The sequence below is a fragment of the Protopterus annectens genome, chromosome 15.part0 (assembly GCF_019279795.1).
Source record: "Protopterus annectens isolate FY-2018-M chromosome 15.part0, PAN1.0, whole genome shotgun sequence".
Taxonomy (NCBI): Eukaryota; Metazoa; Chordata; order Ceratodontiformes; family Protopteridae; genus Protopterus; species Protopterus annectens.
The window spans coordinates 477,695,100-477,718,553 of NC_056749.1; the positions used below are offsets into that span (position 1 = coordinate 477,695,100).

General features: G+C 42.3%; 1 protein-coding gene across 3 annotated transcripts in view; it reads left to right on the forward strand.

Moving 5' to 3' along the window:
• The window catches only part of COL4A6 (collagen type IV alpha 6 chain), a 4,024,271-nt gene that overhangs the window by 2,841,195 nt on the left and 1,159,622 nt on the right, over positions 1-23,454 (forward strand). For 2 of the 3 annotated variants that reach the window (XM_044057202.1, XM_044057204.1), the window contains one exon: positions 11,015-11,068. The exons of the other annotated variant lie outside the window; for it this stretch is intronic. In XM_044057202.1, coding sequence (XP_043913137.1) covers positions 11,015-11,068 — 54 coding nt within the window. The remainder of the gene's footprint in view (positions 1-11,014; positions 11,069-23,454) is intronic. 3 annotated transcript variants of the gene reach the window in all.

The window sequence follows — 23,454 nt, forward strand, 5'->3', positions numbered from 1 at the left end:
AGGAATAATTCGAGCATATAAAATATTGCATGATAACTGTAAGAATAAATCAAAGGAGTTTAGAAAAGATTGGGAAGAGAGACTGGATAAGTGATTCACTAAGAAACAGTGGGGGATATATGTATGTTTCCCAAGTATGCAACACATTCTAGAAGATTTAGGATTTTTGCTTGGAAATGTTTACATAGCTATTTCATACCCCAAGTACATTCCAGAGATTTATTTTCCTCCAGTAGACAGCAAATGTCAAAGGTGTGATGGAGAAGAAAGAGGCAACTGGGAGCATATTTTCTGGGAGTGTAATGAGTTGGCAGACTTTAAAGATTCCCCTGCAGAATACTCATTCAGAGATACTGGGTGATCAAATTGGTGTATATATGGAAATGATTATTCTGAGTTATGATGCAGAATCAGAATTGCCTAGACATAGTGAGGCCTTGCTGAGAAAATGAAAATCAAAGTGTAAACCAGCTGTACTAGAAGTAATGAATATAGTAACAGAGATAAAACAACTGGAATTGGGATCTTTAGAAAGGGGTGGGAGCAAATTACATTGAAAATGGGAATTGTGGGAACAATACATACAGGGGAGGAATGAGGTTTAAAAGAAGGCAAGATTTGAAAGAGCTATATAATGTTTGACTGACAATGATTGGATAGATTACAAAAGTGATGTATAATATTTGCAACTAAATTTATGTCAATATGGTTTGTGATGTGTAATGCTTGCAACTAAGATTATGCCAATATGGTTTGTTTTCATTTATGTAAATGTATGATTGCTTGTGTCATAAGTGATAATTTAATAAAGATGTTTCTTGTTTTAAAAAAATAACTTGCCTTCTGACAGTATACAAATTATTTGTTGGAATTAATGCCGACAGAGTTTATAATCATTCAGATAAAGCCATAATTATGGCAATTGAACAAAAGGGTAATAAAATAAAATCATGTGGATCGAATGATCATTTGTTGCTAAACAAAACATACCAGAAAGTTGTAAAAAGGAGAAGAATTTAAGTATGGCATGGATAGAGTACAAAACAGCTTTTAAAAGCTTCCCACATTCATGGATAAAGGAATGCTTACAGATGTGTAACATATACCCAGCATTGATCAATTACATTAAAATGACCAGGAACAGTATTAAACCAATAAACAGTTGAGCCATGACAGAGCAAGTTACTGTCCTGGGGATAAAAATTCAAAGGTGGATATTCCATGGTGTTTCTTTGTCACCATTGTTGTTTTTCTTGCCCTTAACCCACACTGCTGTTTACTTAACAGATTAGGCTGCTGTTACAATTTGGCTCCCAAAAAATGACCTTGTTTAAAGATTTCTCCTCTACTTTTTGTGAATGACTTAAAATTGCATAGTTCATCAGATGAGGTGTTGAAAGCAGAACTGCAAACAGGTAAAATTTTCTCAGATGATATAAGAATGACATTTGCTCTTGATAAATGTGCAAAAGCCAGCATTTAAAAAAAAGGAAAGTTGTAGCATCAAGAAAATATTAACCAAGGACAGGAATGTGACATAAAGGAAACTGAGCAGGAGAGAGTGTATTAATAATTGGGAATAGAGAAAGGTTTGGCAATATAACATGGACAAATGAGAATAAAGATCTGTAAGGAATACTTCAGAAGACTAAAGTTAATACTGAAAACTGCCTTGACAACTAGGAATGAAGTTCAAGATGTAAATCAATTTGCTCTTCCTGTTCTAACTTACAGTTTTGGGGTGATTGACTGGCCCCAAAAATTATTGGATCGACTGGACAGAAAAACAAGGAAAATGCTTCATGCTTATCAAATGATGTATAAAAAATCAGTGTATACTAAGATAATACAGTCCTTGCTCTGAAGGAGGTGTGGGCCTCCTTGAAATTTATTACATGTATAGATTTGGAATTGTAAGACTGCATACATATCTGGTGACCTCACCAGATCCAAATATAGTGAAAGTTTTAAAACATGACAAGAAGTCTAAGATGACATCTTTGCTTAGTTTAGCAGAAGAACTTTGGTGTCAAGCAGGGATGGAAATCGAACCAGAAGCAGACAAAAATCAGACAGCAATTGAATGTACCAAAAAGCAAAATAAATAAATAAATAAATAAGAAGGATAAAACGAGAGGGAAAGAAATGTGGAAAGTCCATATCGTGGCAAGTGCAGAGATCTCTTAGAGCAATTACATCTTTTTGACTCAGGAATGATTAAGATGAGGAGAACTGAAATCAAAAGCTAAAAAGTTAATAATGGTAGTGGAACAAGTATCCATTACATTACAAAATCCATTGAAAAGGTGGGGGAAACAAACAAATGCAGTTATGTAAAAAAGAACTGTAAAAAGTCATGCATCTTATTACTTGTGGTACACTCAAGGCAGAGGGCCTGTATACACTGAAAGGCACAAAAATATGGCAAGCCCATTGACTGGAGATTCTGAAATGTAGAAGTAGTTGAGAAACAAAGGAAACATGAGCCCAGAAAGCATTATAGAGAATGATAAAGTGTATATCACATGAGATCACTCATTTGCAACAGTTCAAAACAATAGAGGGAGCTAGAAAGGAGAGAGAAAAAAGGTGGGGAGAAGAAACAAGTCAAATTATGCAGCTATGTCCTACACAGTTTATGAGATCCAGGCAGCACTACAAGAGTTTGGGAAGATGTTTGCTAGTAAGCCAGGGTGCACCTACATGATGAAGTACTGTGTGGAGACATGGCCTTAGTAGCCCCTCAAAACAGGCTGTGTATAGCATGCCTGAGTAAGTTAAGCAGACCCTGAGAAAGGAACTATGACAGGTGATGGATCTGGGGGTAAACCAGGAGTTCAACAGTTTACTTCTGTTTTAGCATGTCTTATGATAAAAACACATTATTTTATTTTTAATATGCAGTAATGGAGTATATTTTTGACACCTAATTTGAAATATTTTTTAAGTTCAGGAAGCTAGTAAGTGAAGTGAGGGTTGGGGTGGTAGGTGATGGGAGGTGTCAGCTGAGAGGTCCTACCAAAAATGGTGCAGATTGGACTCTGCATCTGCAAAGTGGACCCTGCATGTCGTGATCTAATGGACTGAAAAACTTTGGTCTTGTACAGACCTGTATCTCATAGTATGTTACATCTGCTGTTGATCCACCCTGCTTAGCAAGCCTGATGTTTTTGTTAATATTTTGTTTTGGAAATGGTGTTCCTGATAGCTTTTGCCTCCAGGAAAAAGATTTTTTTTCATATGTGTATGTGTCTGTGTGTGAAGAACTATACCTTAGTTTGTGTAAGTACCAGGTATCCCTCTGCATAGATCTCCATAGCTTCTGAAAAATAATATGTGAATTGTGGCTGAACCAGTTGGTTTATCTCATGTCTTTTTCTCTGTACCTAAAATGTTTGAGGGTGATCACATCTTTTGCATGTTGGAATTCTACATTTTATCATATATCTGACAGTGTAAGGTTTATAAGCTTAGGGAGACAACCAGTTGTTCACCTTTTTTGTCACATATAGAGAGACTGTGGAATTTGACAAGCAGAATCTACCCAAATGCATTGCCGGCTGCATACATTTTTGTTAGTACAAAGCTAATATTCATTAGGAAGTGCAGTAAATGGTCATTCCACCCGTTATAGCTGGGCTTACTTTGAGGAAGTCTGGATTAGTGACACTCAATGGAGCAGTAAATTGTATGAAACCAAAAAACATTTATCAACAAATGATTGAAATTCAATTAGTTGAAAAATAAAAAAAATACAAAACATATTTTACTCGGGGGAGGGGGGGCAACCCAACCTACACCTCCACAACCCCTAGCTGCTTATATGTACTAACTCCAAGATTGCACTACAGTGAGGAATATACAAATTATCCCATCCCAGCTGTTTCCCTGTCTTGCATTTTGACAAAAAAGACAGATCAGTGCAATGTCGTAGTCCTGAATATTCCCATGGCAGATATTAGTGCAATGGTTGCTAGGTCATTGGAGCACATCTGTACTTAGCACTACAACTTGGGTCTGCATTCCAGATGTAAAGCATTCAGGGGCACTCTGATGCTGCAGGATGTTTTTCATACCTCTTTTTTTTTTTTTTTTTTACCTCTGTGGCCCCTACTTCCCTTTTAGAGATTGGGAGTACTCATTAAGATTTTACCCAAGTGCTCTTCTAATTGCAAAGGTTCTGCCAGAAGTAACATATAGCAGACATGTGAGTGTTCACCTTAACATCTGGTTATGGCAAGGGCCCTCTTGAGTGAATAGTTTTCATCCACTTTTTATTATTGTTGGAACATGTAGCAAAAATCCTGTATGGGCACAGGCTGGACATGTAGATTCCACACACAAGACACCCCAGCTAAAAACCAAACCAGGGAACTAAGCTCTGTCAGTCAGTAATGCTAATCACTACATTTACTGTTAAAATTAAGCTATACTTGGGGGAAGTACACAGAGGAATGTTCATAGGTTCATAGGTTCATACTAGGCTATCTGCCCTAGGGCATTTATAAGCTTAGCCAGAGTGTGTGTGGCTTTCACCACCCCTTAGGATGAGAATACTATACCCATTAGTTTGCTGTGCCTCTGTCCAGCAGTGACACAGAGATGATTCCCGGGGTAAACCTACGATCTCCCATCCACTCGTCAAGATTTCTCTTGAACAGAGTCAGTGAGGGGCTCTGCCTCACATGGACTGGGATTCTGTTCCATAGTGCAGGGAGTCTCTGGGTGATGAATCTGTCCCTCCAGCACGTCCTATTTATATCCGTGTTGAGGTTTAAGTCTCTTGCTCTCGTGGCTCTGGTGGATTTGGATTTTTTGAGGTGGAACATGTCCATTAATTCCGGGTTGGACATGGCCTTGTATGTCAGGCACAGATCACCTCTGAGCAGACGGTATGCGATTGAATAAAGCTGGAGTTTCTTCAGTCGGGCAGCGTATGACATATGTTTGAGCCCCTTTATCCTTTTGGTGAGGAACTTTTGGGGTCTTTCCAACTGCTGCAGGTGTCGGGTAAGGTACATTCCGAATGGGGCGTTGTACTCAATCATTGTTCTGATAAGTGAAGAGTACAGGGGAACAATGACCTCTCCTGATCTGGATGTGAATCCCTTCATGATCAGGTGGGCAATGTAGAAGGTCTTCCTAACCACTTTGGCAATGTGAGTGTCAAAAGAGAGGTTACTGTCAACTTGGGTCCCCAGGTCCCTGATAACTTCTTCTGTGTTTAATGGATTACCACCTATGTGGTAATTAGGGGTTACCTTGTTTTTCCCAAAGGGTATGACTATACATTTTTGGCATTTAGCTTAAGGCCATGGCTCTGGCACCAGTTATCCATTTCTATGAGACCTCTCTGGAGGATGTCTGTGTCTGATGGAGTGTCAATTATGGTGCCCAGTTTGCAGTCATCTGCAAATTTTGTCAGCCACAATCCCTATGTTTGCCTGCACTTCAGAAAAATAAATGCCAAACAAGAGGGGGCCCAGGACTGAGCCCTGTGGGAGACCGCCAGTGACCGCTTAGAGTCTGACATGGCACCAGCAACTCTAACCCTGTGGGTTCTGTCCTTGAGCCAGTTTGCCACCCATCTTGTGACATATGGGTTTACATCTAAGCTGGTGAGCTTTTCTATGATGCCCGAGTGGGGTATTGTGTCGAACGCTTTTGCTAGGTCAAGGTAGGCTGTGTGAACTGCCTTACCCTCATCAATGGCCTTAGTGACTAAGTCGACCAAGTTCAAGAGGCAGGATCTGCCCTTGACAAAGCCAAATTGGGTAGGATCCAGTGTCTGTAGGTCCCCAATGTCTTTATTTATGAGTTCCATTATGATCCTCTCCATAGCTTTGCAGACAAGGCTCATCAAGCTTATGTGGCGGTAATTTCCAGGGTCCGTAGAAGCACCACCTTTGTGGAGTGGGACCACAGTTGCCGTACGCCATTCTTTGGGACGTATCCTGTAGTAAGGCTAAGATTAAACAGCAGCCTTATGTGTGGGTTTAGTTCCTCATTGAGTTCGTGTAGCACACAGCCGGGGACACCGTCCGCTCCCATTGATGCTGTGTTTTTTGCTTTAGAGAGAGCAGCTCTCACCTGGGCATCTGAGATGTTTGGGAGGCTAGACTCTGGTGGGATAGATATTTCTCCTTTTGGGGGGGGGGGGAGAAATTTGCACTGAACCTGTCTGCCAGTATGTTGGCAATGTCTGTGGGTTCAGTGATTTTTGTATCATTTTGGACTAATTCTGAGCATATCTGGGAGTTTCCACCCAGGTTTCTAACATAGCTAAAGAAGGCCTTATGATTGTCTTTTGTGTCTTTAGCGATTTTTCTCTCAAAGTTGGCCTTGGATGATTTTATGAGTGATCGTAGTTTTTTGCTAGTATTGATCAGAGATGCCTTCCCTTTTAGGGATTTTGCTCTGTCATGTAGTAGCTTTCTTCTCTTGTTGTAGAGTTTGTTTATGGCTGGGGTCCACCAGACCGGGCGCCTGCCTTTGGTGGAAAGGGTCTTGATTTTATTAGGGATTGCTTGATCCATACATTCCTGGAGGTGCTCGTAGAAGGCATTTGTAAGGGTTTCAGCAGCGTGGGTTGTGGTTTCCAGTGGCTCGGGGGCCTTGAAGGATACCACTCCAGTCTTAAGAAGTGTGAAATTTGCTTTTGAGAAGTTCTTCACTGTGGTCTTTTTTGCTGGGGTTGGGCGGGTGTGGATCTCCAGTGAGATTAATTTATGGTCTGATCTCACCAATGAGGGATATACTTCCAGTGTGGTGCATTTTGTCCCCATGTTTGTGATGATCAGGTCTAGTATATTTTCTCCTCTTGTGGGAATGGTGACTAGTTGTTCCATAGCATTTGAGTGTATGAACTCCAGGAACCTTTGGGCTAGGGTGTTGGGGCTTGAGTAATGTTCCCAGTCTATGTTTGGGTAGTTGAAGTCACCCAATATGATGGTGTTTGGAGAGACAATCATACTCTCCAGTGTCTTCAGGAAGGCTGTGTGGGTTTCATGAGTTTGAGAGGGTGGTCTGTAGCATGCTACATACTGTAGGGCAGTTTACCTATGGTTAATTGCACCTGGATGGTCTCCGATGCTTCGTGCGTTGCCACTAACCTGGAGGTGTGGGTATCCTTTATGAATATGGATACTCCCCCTCCTTTTGTGGTTCGGTCCGGATTTTGGGGCCGGAATGCATGATATGAGGTATAACCTGATAGTGCTGGGGTGCTCTCAGGAGCCTTGAACCAGGTTTCAGTCACAGCACAGACATCAATGTTCTCCATACTGAGGAGGGCTTCGAGGGGGTGCATCTTGAGGTTTAGACTTCTGGCATTGAGCAGTATTACCCTTAGATTTTTTCCATTTTTGTTTTCTAGGGCGGTAGGTTTATCATTTGAGCCTTGCCTAAAAAAGGCACTATGGGGGTGGCAAGAGCCTTTGCCAATATCCGGAAGCCCAGGGGTGACAGGTGCAAGCCGTCCCTTGTGAAGCAGCGTGGCTTGTCAAGCATTTCATCGCAGGCAGACAGACATTGGATCCCCTTAGAATGACACCAGTAATTAAGCCAATTATTAAAGCTGATCATTTTGTCTCTGTATTGTGGCATCATTCTTGGTGAGGGTAGGATACTGCTCAGGGTCAGGGTCATACCGGCCTGGGCTACATAATCTGAGAGCTCCTCTATGTCTCTTTTCATGTAGTCCAGGGAGGTACGTCTCAGGTAGTTCACACCGGCATGGACAATGACTGAGTCATACTTGTACTTGCTGTGGAGTGACCTGAGTGCTTGTGTTATGTGGCGGATTCTAGCGCCGACAGGCAGCTTACTGTGATCTTTTCCTTGTTCAGTCTGGTGAGTGGGACGTCAGTGTGTCTGACTGTGGAGTCACCTGTAACAAGTGTGTCTGGCATTGTGTTTGGCCTTAAGGGCTGTGACTGTTTAGCACACTGACTTTGAGAACTATGTGTTGCATGTCTTATGTCTTGAGGTGGCAGTTGCTTGGGTGTCTGCTTTGGAGGCCTCTGTAGTTTTGGTAGATTTTTGATCAGTGCCTCCGAGTATGTCTTTGTGTGTTTATGTGTTTGTTTTGCAGTTGTGATAGTTCTATTTGAAACTGGGTTTGTGGTGTGCGTGGCTTCCTTCTCCTCCTGTCTGGTCTTGCCAGTCCTGAGTTGAGAGAGCTCAGCCTCCAGTTTGGCTGTATAGTTGCATCTCTCACATGTATTTGTGTTTTGTGGGAGAAGGAGTGGGTTGTCTGTGTACATGAGGCAATTGTAGCATTACCTCAAGATGCCCAGATTCACCAGCTGAACAGGAGAGGACGCTAGCAACTGACCCTTCGACATGCTAGAAAAAGTTTGCTGTGTAACTGAGTCAGAAGGGACCTATAGGGAAATGGGTACTCAAGGGGATTCTAGGCTAATGTAGTACTTTGTTTAGTATATAAGTACTTTACCTATATAAAAATGCTTTAGGAGCAAGTGCTGAGCTTTTGAGATAGAGAATAGACTGTTTAGATTGCAAGTAGAGAAGTTCTAAGGGAAAAATTGAAGAGCAGACTTTACGGAGCCAGAAATAGTTTAACCTTGTTTAACCGCCGCTGCCCGATGGTGCTCTATGGGCAACTCCGCACTAAATCACGCAAAAGCACGCTAAAGCGGGCTTTATAGCAGGGGTTGAAAAGAGCTAGGAATTGACCCAAAATGGCCAATAGACTACAAGTTTCTGGCTGGAACCCCTGCTCTAGGGACAAATAGGCTGCTCAGTGCTCCCCACTCCCACTGGTGAACAAAGAAGCTTCCCTTTATCCAAATAAGGATCTGGAATAGCACAGGATCCAAGCCAAAGCCCAGAGATCAGCAAACTCTGAAGACTGGACTATTCTAGTTCAGTAAGGCGGGAAAACAAGATTTTTTTTTGCAGAAAACAGAGGAAAAACAGACAGTAAATGCTATAAATGCTTTTAAACAGCTAGCGCACTTGAGTGTGTTAGCCTACAGGTAAAATTAAGCAACAAATAACTTTTTTAAAGGTGCAAAACAGTTAATCAACACAAAAACAGTTTAAATAGAATGCAGAGCTGTATAAACAGGCAAAAATGCAGTCGCTAAGCAGTAAATAATCAAAAAGCCAGAAAAAAAATACTTAAATCAGGAAAAAGTCACTCTTTTGCTCTCTGCTGCTTGTAGAACTCTGCAGGACACCACGAGGAGCGGTGCTGAGTTGATTACAAGCGAAAAAGCTCGCTAAAGCGGGCTTTATTACAGGGGGGTTGAAAAGAGCTAGGAATTGACCCAAAATGGCCAATAGACTACAAGTTTCTGGCTGGTACCACTCCTCTAGGGACAAATAGGCTGCTCAGTGCTCCCCACTCCCACTGGTGAACAAAGAAGCTTCCTTTTATCCAAATAAGGATATGGAATAGCACAGGAACCAAGACAAAGTCCAGAGATCAGCAAACTCTGAAGACTGGACTATTCTAGTTCAGTAGGAAAACAAGATTTTTGTTTTGTTTTGTCTTTTGCAGAAAACAGAGGAAAAACAGACAGTAAATGCTATAAATGCTTTGAAACGGCTAGCACACTTGAGTTTGTTAGCCTACAGGTAAAATTAAGCAACAAATAACTTTTTAAAAGTGCAAAACAGTTAACACAAAAACAGTTTAAATAGAATGCAGAGCTGTATAAACAGGCGAAAATGCAGTCGCTAAGCAGTAAATAATCAAAAAGCAAAAAAAAAAATACTTAAATCAGTTATAGCAAATACAATTATAACAAATGCTCTGAAATATACTGTATATTTCCAAAATGTTTGAGAAGGACAGTCAGAACACAAGAAGGTTCAGGCGAAAGAGAAAAAAAAAAAAAAAGTTTTGTTTTACTTTTTGAAAGGGAACAAGGAGGAACAGAAGGCCTTATCAAATGTTCTCTCTGTATTAGGCAGAATGAGCTAATGACACTAGACTGGGAGGTGTGTCACAGTAGGGCCGGGCAACTGCAAAGCCACCAAGTATAAGAGCAAGACACCAACAGGGAGGTAGGGTGGGACAAAATAGCCTACAGACAGCAAGCACTAGAGAGACAAATGAAAGTTTTTAAACAGATAAGGATTTGTGAAGATACTGAATAGACAAAGTGCATTAGTAGTGGAAAAATAACCTTAATCTCACTTTTGTGCACTTCAGTTTTTGTTTACTGACTTTTTTAATTCATTTTTAAAATTGTGTTCTGTCTGTCATGATTCTGTGTTTTTCCTAATTAATATTAAAGGCTGACTTCTGATTCTTTGTTAAGAAATGCACTACAGTTAATAGCTCATGCAAGAATGCATTAAAGACACATAGCTTTCAAACAGAGCATGGCAGAAATATCTGGTGAGTATTGTAGTCCACAATTGTACATGTTCAAAGTACTAAGTAATGAGAAAAATAAAACATACAGAACCTCACTGAAAAATTCATCATGATTTTGCATGAGAGAGTTCAAGTTTTTATTTCATAAAGACTTTTTGCTGTTTGGAACAATTTTCTAAGTTGTGTGCATTTTGTTTTGCAAATGTTGCTTCTCCATTTAATAACTTCATTTTTACTGTATATTTCTTATCAAGAGAATAAGTCAGATACACAGTACTTCCCTTGGTATTTATTCTGATAATGAGTCATTATATCAGGTGGTTACCAGGTACATTGTATATACTTTGCATGAGAGATAATAGTTTTTTATACATTTCAGAGTAGACAATGCTATTTATTTCTTTGAGAAGTTTATGGAATTCCTTTATAAATTAATTTGCACAGTATAATTGTCACCTTTTTAACCTTTTTATATGAATGTGTACATAATTATTTCCACAATTTTTATTAAAATATTTATTTCAAGATGAATGTGCATGGCTTAATGCAAGTAATGCTTTTTGAGGAATGCTTTTTTTTTTTTTTTATGCTTTTAACATTGCTTTGTGCTTTTCATACTGCTTTCACCATTTTCACTTTTGCTCTTTTGCTTGGCCGGTACAGGTGGCTGCTGCTGTGATCTGAAGCTTGTTAATGGAGACTTAGTCACAGAGGGAGGTGAGAGGCCAAGTCCCCAGAATTATTGCCAGCACTAAAGGCTGGGGTTGTTTTCCTTTTAGAACTGATATCTTTCCACTACATGTTTCTTATTCTGCAAACTGCTGCTTTCCATGTTGCATTTTGTTTGTTATTAAATATAACACTGCTGCTGATCATTAAAATCATTGTTGTGCTTTATCAGTTTGTTTTAATCTGTTGTATAAGCCACGAGCCGTGCTAACAGCATAAATGCTTAAAGCATTAAAATAATTTATGGATAATAGGTGCTATATTTGATTAGAGGGATGACTGTTTCTTAATAAAAGCAGAGTGAATTGGCAGTAAAAGTAATTATCCATCACTTAATCGTTATCCATATTTTGAAGACAGTCTACATCTGCAGAGAAGACAGAAAAATGATTGGCAGGAAGTGATGCTTCCAGTAAAAGCAGTAGCAGTAACAGCTGACGATCCGAACACAGCCATTAGTGTTTGATTGTCTTGTATATTTTTTTGGTTTGTTTGAAATTTAAAAGTAAGTGCAAGATGCCTGTTACTACAAATACATGGTTTAACAGAAGTATGTTGATGTGAACACGGTTTATGACCTCGGTGACATTATATTAGAGTAAATGGGTGTGGGGATTCATGTGGACAGGTTGTCCCACTGCAAAAACAGTTTTTGTGCTTTTTGTCAACATTCCAGTTATCAAATTTAAGTAAAAAAAACAGTTGCTAAATTTAATTGATTATCCGAGTAGGATCCTGTTCAAACATCAACATAGCTATCAAACATTGTAGTTACATTTGGTGGGGTTGTTCCCCTTAAAGGCTTCATCTACTCATTTGTATCTTTTTCTGTATAGGAACTTTGAGGTACTGTTTCCTGCACCATCCCTATACAAGTCAGGCTATGTTAGCTGCAAGATGCTAATGAATGCTGTGCTCCACACAAATAAGCTGACAAGCTTCCAAAGTGAGGCACTAAGATCTTCAGTCTAGTGGCCTACTGATTTAGCCAGGCAAAGTAAGAGGTGGCTTACCTGAGCACAAGGTGGAACAGATTCTTACAACCATCATTGACTTTAGCAAGGGAACCAGAGGACTGCTCATGCATTGATGGGCCCTTGGCACTATGAGGAATATTTAGGAACAGCATGTTTCCTACAAGTCATGTAGTAGTTTCTTTAAAGCTTAAGGAGCCACATTCAGCATGTGAACACATCCTCTGGCCCACATCCATGTTCCTTTGTCTGGATAATGGGTCTGTTCCAAACATCTTCTCTACCTTCTTGCTGTTATCATATTTTCTGATTTCTCCCTAATGTTAGGCTCTGGAAAGTTCTTGTTTCATTATCTAAAAATCACCATAGAAGCCACATTTGTTATGACTTGTGCCTGTTTTGTTGAAAGAATGGACTTTTAACCCCATGACCTAAGTTTACCAGTGAGATTAGCTCAAGCCTTTCTACAGCATTCATTGCTTGGCATTGATGGATGGCAGCTAGAAAGGGATTATCCCTAGGGGCTTGTCTTGCACCTCCAGCTGATAAAAAGAAATGCAAAAACTAAAAAAACTAAAATAGTCATTTTTCTGGCATAGTCCATGCCTGGTTCTTCATTGAAGGGCACTACTTCTGTGGTGGCCTCTGGCTTCTTGTCCACATCACTTGCATTCTCTTGTGAAGAATCACCATGCTCGGGGAGGCAGCCCAACATTTTTTCTTCAAAATGAAATCTCAGTAGCTGAAGCCAACCACCCCCACCCCCCACTCCACCCCCCCAGCAAGAGCAGACAAACGCTGTACTTGCATGTGAGCTGCAGGGATGGGTCTATGAGTCTGAACTTGGGGCAAGAGGATAAATTAATTTCATTCCGTCTCTTCTCCTAAATGTAGATCATTTGCAGGGGAAAGTTGAACTGATCCTTTCAGACCCTTTTCCTATGCTTTACTTTTCCCAATGTGGATTTAAATAGCTTATTCAATCTGTGCTGGAAGATGACTGGTCAAGTATCATAAAGTTTTAACCAGCAACTTAGATGCAAGAGGTAGGCCCTCTGCGGTTTACCTTTACATGTGCGTATTGCACACGGGCGACCGTCAAATGTTCGAAAGACAGTTTTCAGGTTCTGAAAACTTTGAACGAAAGAAGGTTCGAATGTGCAATGAGCGAATGCACAGTGAGAGTCGCTCACTGCACATTCGTCATTTAGGGGCAGAGTGCACTATACTGGGGAGTTGGAAATGGTTCCATTTCCCGCTGTAGTGCGATCTCGGAGTTAGAATAATAAAGAAGGGGGAGTGGGGGGTGCAGGGGGGCTTGCCCCCCCTGCATTACACGGCATATACTTTTGTTGTCGACATTCATGTTCGAAAAACAGCGAATCGGCTGTTCGATTTGCTGCTTTTCGGACATTAGAAACGGTCACTTTTTCCAGTTTCATTTTTACGATGCGAGGATATGACCACTCGCACAAGTGTGATTCGAGGTTTTAAAGGTAAACCCCCTCTGCATGCCTTTTCTGACCAACTAGTGGCCTAGTGGTACAGAGGGAGGACTCCCAAATGAATGGGCACCCCACCACAAGAACGACCAGTAGGAGGGATAGTGTTTTATGACTATGTAGCCCTTGCTGACTAGTATGCAGTGGTGTCACAGAGCTTGATCATTGTGCTCACCACCATAGGCTTTCTCCACTCGCTGTCTCTTCATCTACTGCTGATTCAGAAGGCACATAAGTCTTGTTGTTAGACCAGGCAGGGATACTGAGCTGTCATAACTTTCCAGGTCATCTCCTGAGGACCATACATTTACAGAAACCCTGAGGTTCACAAAGTCAACATCACAGCAGTCATCCTTTTTTTTTCCTTGACTTTAAAAATGCTTATATATCTTTTCAGGGAAGAAGCAGCAACCTGGGCTTTTCACATCACAGATCCTATAATCAGAGAATGTAGTGTATGTTTTTTTGAAGACACCAAGGCTCAGGTCTCTCAGTGGCCTAAAAAAAATGACCATTTCTATAGTCCAGGCCTTGAGTAGTGTACACATTTAACCAGGTATCTCTGTGCTGACTTCCTTTGATTACCTCTGCTCAGCATAGTTCTCAGAAGCTACAAGTGGTCATTCTACCAATGAGCAAAGTCCCCAAGGTTATGTTATGTACAGGTCTAATAGGAGACTTTATTCTTCTGTCACTCTGGAGTTAAGAGCCTTTAATTACCTGTCTCACATTTCTTAGTGCCAGTCTTTCCTGTCAGAGCAAGTCTTGGAAAAGATGGCCACATTTCTTGTCGTGAAGAATTTGACTGTTTGAAAAAGACATTTAGCACTACATCATTGTGACTTCCCCATGGTTCATTCCATCCCTGACATGAAAAATTTGCTGTCCAGGACTTTGGTATAGTGAAGCATAGTTTAGGCTGTCCTCCTTTCAGAAGAAGACATGTCAAGCCACAGTAGATGCTTTTTTACAGGCTTAGGATTCTTCTAAACTGTGACCAAGTTGCTCTGTATTGTGGTAGTCATACAACCCCTTTGTTTCCATAGTCCTCAAGCCATTTTATTTATTTATTTGTTTTTTTTTTAAGAGGGACAAAGTTAACAAGATGCTAGAGAAAAAGAGCCAAGGAGCAAAGTTGCCCTAACTCCTGTGGGTGTTCAGCTAAGTCCACTAACAGGGTTTCTGTTTTTTCAGCTCTGCATTAATCCTGGCTATCTCTCACAGGCTTGATGATAAGAAGTCAGTTCTCTGAGGTCAACATTACCTGGGCAAGTGAGACTGGGATTTTTTGAGAGTAGCTCTAGACTTGGCCCTACCTTAGCTGTAGTTACTTAGGCTCACTACCAACTGAGAGAAAGACTTGCAATGCAACTGCAATACATTCCTTTCAGAGGTGTGGCTTTGGATTCTGTTCAAACTCATGCCTTCTTCTTGATTGAAAGCATCCAGGAGTTCAGAGTTTTTCCATCAAATATGATAATGCAGGGGCAAGTGAAAGATTGCCTTACAACGATGTTCACTATATTAATCACTGTTGCAGTATCCTTAGCTATATGGGTTATATAATAGGTTCATAGGTAGGTACTAGGCTATCAGCCTCAAGGCCTATATAAGCCTAGCCATAAAGATTCCCTGGCTTTAGCCACCCAGAAGTTTATTTACCTGTGCCCCTGTCGAGCAGAGCCACAGAAGTGATACCCAGGCTAAATTTCCTATTCCCCATCCAGTTGTCCAGATTTTTCTTAAACAGGGCTAATGATGTGCTCTGTTTGAAAAAAAAATGGGTAGCTTGTTCCAGAGTACGGGAAGTCTCTAGGACAGGAACCTATCCCTCCAGCAAGTTCTTTTTATTGTGGTGATAAGGTTAAGGTCTCTGGAGCATGTGGCCTGCATGGATTGGGATTTTTCTAAGTGTAGCATGTCCAACAGCTCCGGGGTTTGACATGGCTTTGTATGTTAGGCAGAGATTGCCTTTGAGTAGGCGATATGCGACGGAGTAGAGCTGGCATTTCTTAAGGCGGTCTGCATAGGGCATCTGTTTAAGGATGGTGATCCTCTTTGTGAGGTATTTCTGAGGTCTTTCCAGGTGCTACAAATGTCTTGTGAGGTACATCCTAAACGGGGCATTGTACTCTATAGTAGGTCTAATGAGGGCTGAGTAGAGGGGGACAATGACCTCTTTTTTCTGGATGAGAAACCTTTTGTGATGAGGTGTGTCGCATAGAAGGACTTCCTGACCATTGTGGCTGTGTAGTTGTCAAAGGAGAGACTGCTGTCTACCTGTGTCCCTAGGTGTGTCATATCACACTTTCGGTGTTGAGTGGACTACCACCTATGTGGTAGTTCTTTGGTACAGAGTTTTTCCCCAAAGAGGGTAACTATGCATTTTTTGGTGTTGAGCTTAAGGCCGTGGTTTTGACACCAGGCATCTGTCTCAGCGAGGCCCTTTTATAGAATGTCCACATCCTTAGGGGATTCAGTAATGGCCCCCAATCTGCAATAATCTGCGAACTTTGTTAGCCATAAGTCCTCTGTGTTGGCTTGGACATCCAAGAAGTAGATGCCAAACAGGAGGACACCCAGGACTGAACCCTTTGGTACCCAACTTGTTTACCGGTCTGGGGATGGATTTGGAATTGGCTACTTTCACAGTGTGAGTTCTGTCGGTGAGCCAGTTGGCCACCCACTGCGTGACATAGGGGTTTATGCCCAGTTTTGTGAGTTTATCAATAATACCAGAGTGGAGGATGGTGTCAAAGGCCTTGGCAAGATCTAGGTAGGCTGTGTGAACTGCCTTGCCCTCGTCCACAGCTTTGGTGACTGCTTCAAAGAAGTCAGTCAGGTTTAGGAGACATGATCTACCTTTCACAAACTTAAACTGGGTGGGGTCCAGAGTTTGCAGGTTACCTATGTCTTTGTTTATAAGTTCCATGATGATACATTCCATGGCCTTGCAGATCAGACTCATCAGGCTCATGGGTCGGTAGTTCCCGGGGTCCGTGGTGGATCCCCTTTTGTGGAGTGGGGTCACCGTAGCTGTGTATCATTCAGTAGGCACAAAACCTGTGGTGAGGCTATGAATGAACATGGTACATGTTCTTCATCTCACATTGCTGCAGTCCTTACACTTGGGTATACCGCTGTCCTCGGTCGGCCCGAATACCAAAGTATATGGCTGACGTCGGTCAAGGCGCATTAATCTGACGCCAGGACGTCAGGGTATAAATGCGCATGACCGACGTCATATCCTCAGTCTTTTTTGCCGCGTGGTCCGATGCAGAAGCAACGTTGCGAGTGCGGGTTGGCGTCCTGAGATTTTCCGAAATCGGAGTTTCAGACCGAATCAAAGTTGGCTAAGTACCCCGTTGGGGAATATTTTGGTTTTTTCTTGCCTCAGTATTTTACCGGATGTCAGAAAAAGTGAATAACTGTATTTCTTGTGGGAAGCAGATACCACATAGGGATTACCATAACTTGTGTATACCTTGTTTAGGGCCTGAGCACGACGTTGTTGGGTGTCCCTCTTGTGCTAGGTTTAACAAACGTACTATAAAGAGGAGATTAGATTGTGCCAGGTTGGTTTTCGGGAAGCGGTGCAGCTACAAAATGCCGTCGGATGCTCCGACGCCCGCTTCGTCGAAAAAGCGCAAGGACAAAGGAACTAGGCCTAGGTTAGAAGAGCCGTCCGTCCCGGACGTCGGTTCTTTAGAAGGCTCGGTAGAGCCGGAGGTTCGGACAGAAGTTTCTTTAGAGTCCCAGGGAGAGACTTTATTATTACAGGATGTGTCCTCTCAGGAGGTAGGCCAGGCTGAAGGGGCTTCTCAGGTAACTGTCCTCCCCTCCCTGCCTAAGGTGGTTAGGCCTTCCCCTACTGTTCCCAAGGCTTCTTCCAGAGGCAGGCCAGGTTTAGCTTCAGCAGGTGTCACTCCTAGTACTTCAGGCCCTGTGCCCAAGAGACATATGCTTAAGATGGCTGAAGATTTAATTACTCTGATTAGGGGTTCTATGCCCCCTCCTGACAAGAGGCCTAGGGTGGAACCTAAATTTGGGAGTTTTGAGCAGGATTCTGATGCTTCCGAGTCTTCGGCTGAAGATTTGCAGGAGTTTTCTCCTTATTCTGATTCTGATGTGGATGACACTACTCCTACTGCTTCTCCTCCTGAGGATTTTTCATTTTCAGAGACTCTACATTCCATGAGGGAACATTTTAAATGGGAAGGTCAGGATTTCTCTGATTCCAGGAAAAGACTTAGGGAATTTTGTTTTTACCCCAGCATAGGCCTTTAGCTATACCTCCTGTTCTTACTGTGGTGGAGGATGTTTTTACAGAGGCTTCTCTTAATCCTGATTCTTTACCTCCCGCTCCTGTTAAGCCGGACAGGTATTATAGGGTGCCTGAAGCTCATAAGTATCTTTTTAAAAGCCCTAGGGCGGACCCAGAGACTGTTTCTCAGGGACCTAAAGGGGTTAAGGCTTCTGTTGTTAAAAATCCGGTCCCTCCGGATAAAGAGGCAAGGGCTTTGGACAGATGGGGAAAGAAAGTTTATACTTCTTCCACTTTAGCCATGAGGGCTTTGAATTGCCAATTCCACGTGCTGAGATATCAAAACTATCTTCTTTCACAATTAAGGTCTAAGGTAGATGCTCTGGCAGAAGGTATTGAATGTAAGGAGTTACAAGATTTAGTACATGTTTCTGAACAGGTGGGTAAGCATTCCTTACAATGTGGTTTTGATGCTGTGCAGGCCTCTTCGAGGGTGGCTGCCACCGGTTCTGTTCTACGCAGGCACGCCTGGCTAAGGGATCAGAATTTAGCTGAGCATGTTAAGACAAGGATCTTGGATGCTCCTTTGCAATCTGATGTGTTGTTTGGTTCTCCTGTTGAAGCAGTTTTAAAGAAAATGGAAGACAAAGCTAAGTCTATGCACACTGTTAAAGATTTTTTACAGGTTCAGCCTCCAAAGTTTAGTAGAAATTGGCCAACCAAGGGGTGGACATATCCTTCTTATGATTCCCAGTCTAGGGGTAGGTCTAGGCGTGGTAGGGGCAGAGCTCAGGGCTCTTTTAGATCTAGAACAGGGGGTTCACCTGCACAGTCTTCCGGTGAGGGCAGGGGTCAGCCCTTTCATAGACAGACCCAATGACCTACCTTTTCAACTGCCAGAACCTTCCCGTCTGGCAGCACCTTTGGGAGGAAGACTGGCACTTTTCAAGGAAAACTGGAGTTTAATTACCCAAGACAGATGGGTATTGGATATCATTCACCACGGTTACAGGTTTTATTTCCATACCCTGCCCCCTTTCAAAGGCATGCCAGACATTCCTCCTCAACACAGACTAGAAGCTTACAGGCAAATTTCTCTGTTACTCCAGATAGGGGCCATACAACCGGTGCCTATGCCAGAAAGGGGCCTAGGATTTTATTCTCGCCTATTCCTAGTGCCAAAAAAGGGGAACACGTGGAGACCAATTTTGGATTTATCTATCCTCAACACCTTTCTGGACATACCCAAGTTCAAGATGCTGACATTACAGCAGCTTTTACCTCTGCTGGGCAAAGATCACTGGATGGTAACTTTGGATCTCAAGGAGGCTTATCTTCATGTTCCTATCACACTAAGTTGCAGGAAGTATCTGCGTTTTTGAGCTGGAAATTCTCATTATCAGTTCTCTGCATTGCCCTTTGGCTTATCTACTGCACCCAGAGTATTCACAAAAGTTCTGGCTCCAGTGATAGCTTTCTTCAGATTGAGAGGAATACAGATCTACCCTTATTTGGACGATTGCCTGATTCTGGCTCAAGGGAAGGACGAGCTTCTTCAGCATTTGAAATATGTGATAGCAGTGCTAAGATGCCTGGGGTATTCTGTGAACGAAACAAAGTCCAGTCTAGTACCCTCTCAAGACATGTGCTTTCTGGGTGTGAGACTGAATACAGCAACCCAGATGGCTTTTTTGACCCCGGACAAACAAAAGAATCTTTCCCTTTACTTCCAACAACTTTCACATCAGTCCGGGCTGACTGCAAGGACAGTCCTTCAAGCCTTAGGGTTCATGGCATCTTGTATTCTGGTGCTTCCCAATGCCAAACTGCATATGAGGAAGCTACAATGGTATCTCAAAAATGTATGGACACAGCACTGCCAGGATCTGGACACTGTCATTCAAATAATACCTTGCATTCAAAAGGAATTTTTGTGGTGGGCTCAGCAATGTCACCTAAACAAGGGACTTTCTGTGACCCGGCCAGAGGCGAATCAGATTCTAACAACAGATGCCTCAGACAAAGCTTGGGGAGCTCATCTCAATGGAAAGTGGATACAGGACAAGTGGCCTGTCAGACTACAGCATCTACATATCAACTTGAAGGAGATGTTGGCAGTTCAGTTTGCATTAATGGCTTTCAAGGATTTACTTCTCCCAGGACAGGTGCTGATTCTAACAGACAACACAACTGTCATGTGGTACATCAACAAACAAGGGGGAACACATTCTTACCCTCTATGCAGACAAGCAATGATTTTGTGGGACACTGCTCTCAGTTTACAACTAAATCTTCAGGCAAGGTTTCTGCCGGGAGTGCAGAACTCCTTAGCAGATGTGTTAAGCAGACAAATCATGGATCCCCACGAGTGGCAATTGGATCTTCATGTATTTCAGCAGTTGACAGTGTCATGGGGAACTCCAGACATAGATCTGTTCGCTTCTCCTCTAAACCACCAGCTGCCAAAGTTTTGCACGAAAAGGATTCATCACGCAGCTTGGAAAGTGGATGCTCTTTCTTTCAGTTGGAAAAATCTTCATGTGTATGCCTTTCCGCCTCTTCCTCTCCTCCCAAAGGTACTTCTAAAGGTCAGACAGGACAAACCAAGAATGATCCTAATAGCTCCAGATTGGCCTCGACAGCACTGGTACCCATTACTGAGAAGTCTGGTAAGGAAACCGCCTTGGCCTTTGCCTTTGATTCCACATATGTTGTCCCAAAAGGACGGTCATCTACTCAATATCAAGCTTCACTCTCTTCATCTCACAGCATGGCATATCCTGTTTTGACCCATAGCAGGGCTCAACTTCCTCAACAAGTTCTGAATGTGATTATGGAAGCTAGAAGACCTAGTACAAGGAAAGTGTATGCAGACAAATGGAAGAGATTTTTATTTTGGAGTGCAGCAAAGGATTTGGATATTTCTGAGCCTAATTTGAGTGTGGCTCTTCAATATCTTACTGAATTATTGGACAAAGGTTTGTCTTTCTCTTCCATTAAGATTCATGCTGCAGCAATTTCAGCTCACTATGACTGTGATCCACCATTGTTTTCTCATCCTTTGTTCAAGCAATTTCTTAGAGGGGCAAAGAACATAAGACCCCCACGTAGAGCTCCTACTCCTGCTTGGGACCTCAATTTTGTGTTGGAAAAACTCACTCTACAACCTTTTGAGCCTGCAGCTACTGCTGAGTTGAAATATTTGTCATGGAAGACTGCTTTTTTGTTGGCCATTACCTCTGCAAGAAGGGTTTCTGAATTGCAGGCCCTTATGGCGGTTGAGCCTTTCTTGATTTTCCATAAGGATAGGGTATCTTTACGTACTAATCCTTCCTTTATGCCTAAGGTGGTTTCTAGTGTGTCTTTAAACCAAACTATTCATTTACCTACCTTTTATGCAGACCCCAAAATAAGGGGGAAAAGATTTTGCATACTTTAGATGTACACAGGCAGTTACGCTACTATTTAAACAGGACTAAGGATTTCAGGCAGTCTCAGCAGTTGTTTGTTTCTTTTGCTTTGTGTTCTCAGGGCAAGCCTGTGTCAAAACAAACTATTTCTAAGTGGATTGGGTTTTGCATTGCTTTTTGTTATTCCCATCATGGCAAGGAGATTCCAACAGGGATTAGACCTCATTCCACTAGGGCTACTGCCACTTCTACAGCTTTTCTAAGGGGGGTGGCAACTAAGGATATTTTGGAGGCAGCTACTTGGAGTTCAGTACATACTTTCTCTAAACATTACCACCTTCCTCTCTACTCTAAATCTAGGGCTGGTTTTGCCACTGCTATTTTACAGGGCATTTTGGCAGCTCCTGCTTCTCTATGATTTGCCATCCTCCCTTACCTCTGCTTTGGGAATCTACCCAAGTGTAAGGACAGCAGCAATGTGAGATGAAGAACATAGTACAGTTTTGTACCTACCATAAATGTAGATGTTCAAGATCCACATTGCTGCAGTCCAATACCCTCCCTCCTTCCCCTCTGTGTTTAGGGGTGGTTGTGTGAATAGGGTTGTTCTTTAGTATATTTGTAAAAGTTGTACATAGTTTGGTTGCAGGGGTGTTTAGTGTTTGGTGGTTTTTTGATTTTACCCTTACCTGTTTAGGGTCTTCTGACATCTGGGGCAAGAAAAGACTGAGGATATGACGTCGGTCATGCGCATTTATACCCTGACGTCCTGGCGTCAGATTAATGCGCCTTGACCGACGTCAGCCATATACTTTGGTATTCGGGCCGACCGAGGACAGCGGTATACCCAAGTGTAAGGACTGCAGCAATGTGGATCTTCGAACATCTACATTTATGGTAGGTACAAAACTGTACTTTAGGTGGGGTGCCAGTTCATTTTGTACTTCATGCACAGCACAGCCTGGGATGTTGTCTGGTCCCATTAATGCTGTATTTTTGGCGTTGGTGAGTGCATTTTTCACCTGTGTGGCCATGATTACAAGTACTTGGCATTCCTCCAGTATAGAGATGGGCCCTTTCAGGGGTGAGGGGGGAAGAAATTTGCACTGAATCTATCTGCCAGGAGTTTGGCGATATCAGCTGGTTATGTATGTATGGTGCCATTGTGCTGTAGCTCTGAGCAGATCTGAGTGTTGCCATTGAGATTCTTGACATAGCTTTAGAATGCATTGTGATTGTCTTTAGAATCTGTGGTGATTTTATTTTCATAACTAGCTTTGGAAGATTTTATGAAGGTTCTCAGCTTCTTACTGAGGCTGACAATGGAGTTTTTCTAGTCTTGAGATTTTACACTTTTTTGCAACAGTTTCTTCCTTTTGTTGTAGAGCTTGTTAATGGCAGGGAACCACCAGATTAGCTTCTTTTTTTTGGAGGATAGCATCTTGGTTCTGTTTGGGATGGCATGGTCCATGCACTCATGTATGTGTTCATACAGTGCATTGATGTAGGATTCAGCAGTCATACTGCTATTGTCTGTCTGCATTGGGGGTGGTGAAGTTAGCCACTTTTGTCTTAAGAAGTGTGAAGTTGGCTTTTAAGAAGTTTTTTTATGGTAGTTTCCTTAATAGGAGGTGGGAGCAGAATGTGGATGTCTAAGGTGATTAGCTTATGGTTGGATCTGACCAACGAGGGGCTGACCTCTGGTGTGGAGCACTGATCGTCCATGTTGGTAATGACCAGGTCTAAGATATTTCTGCCCCTGGTGGGTTCTGGATCAGTTGGTTCAAGGCATTAGAATTTATGAATTCCAAAAAACGCTGTGCCAGTGTGTTGGTACATGAGTAGTTTTCCGAGTTAATGGCTGGGTAGATGAAGTCTCCCAGTATGAGGGTGTTGGGTTGTATCTTGATATTTTCCAGTATGTTAAAAAAAGTGGAGTGGGAGTCTTGGGGCATGGTGGGGAATCTGTAGCAAGCTACAAGTTGTATTGTAGTCTTGCCCAGTGTTAGTTGCACCTGGAGAATTTCAGATGCATTATGTTGGGCAATTAGCCTTGAGGTGTAGATATCCTTGGTGAATATGGACATGGCTCTGCCTCTGGTGTTTCAGTCCAGGTTAGATGGCCGAATGGTGTGGTATGAATCGTAGCCTGGTATTGCAGGGGTGCTCTCTGGACCCTTGAACCAGGTCTCTGTCACTGCACAGATGTCAGTGTTCTCCATTT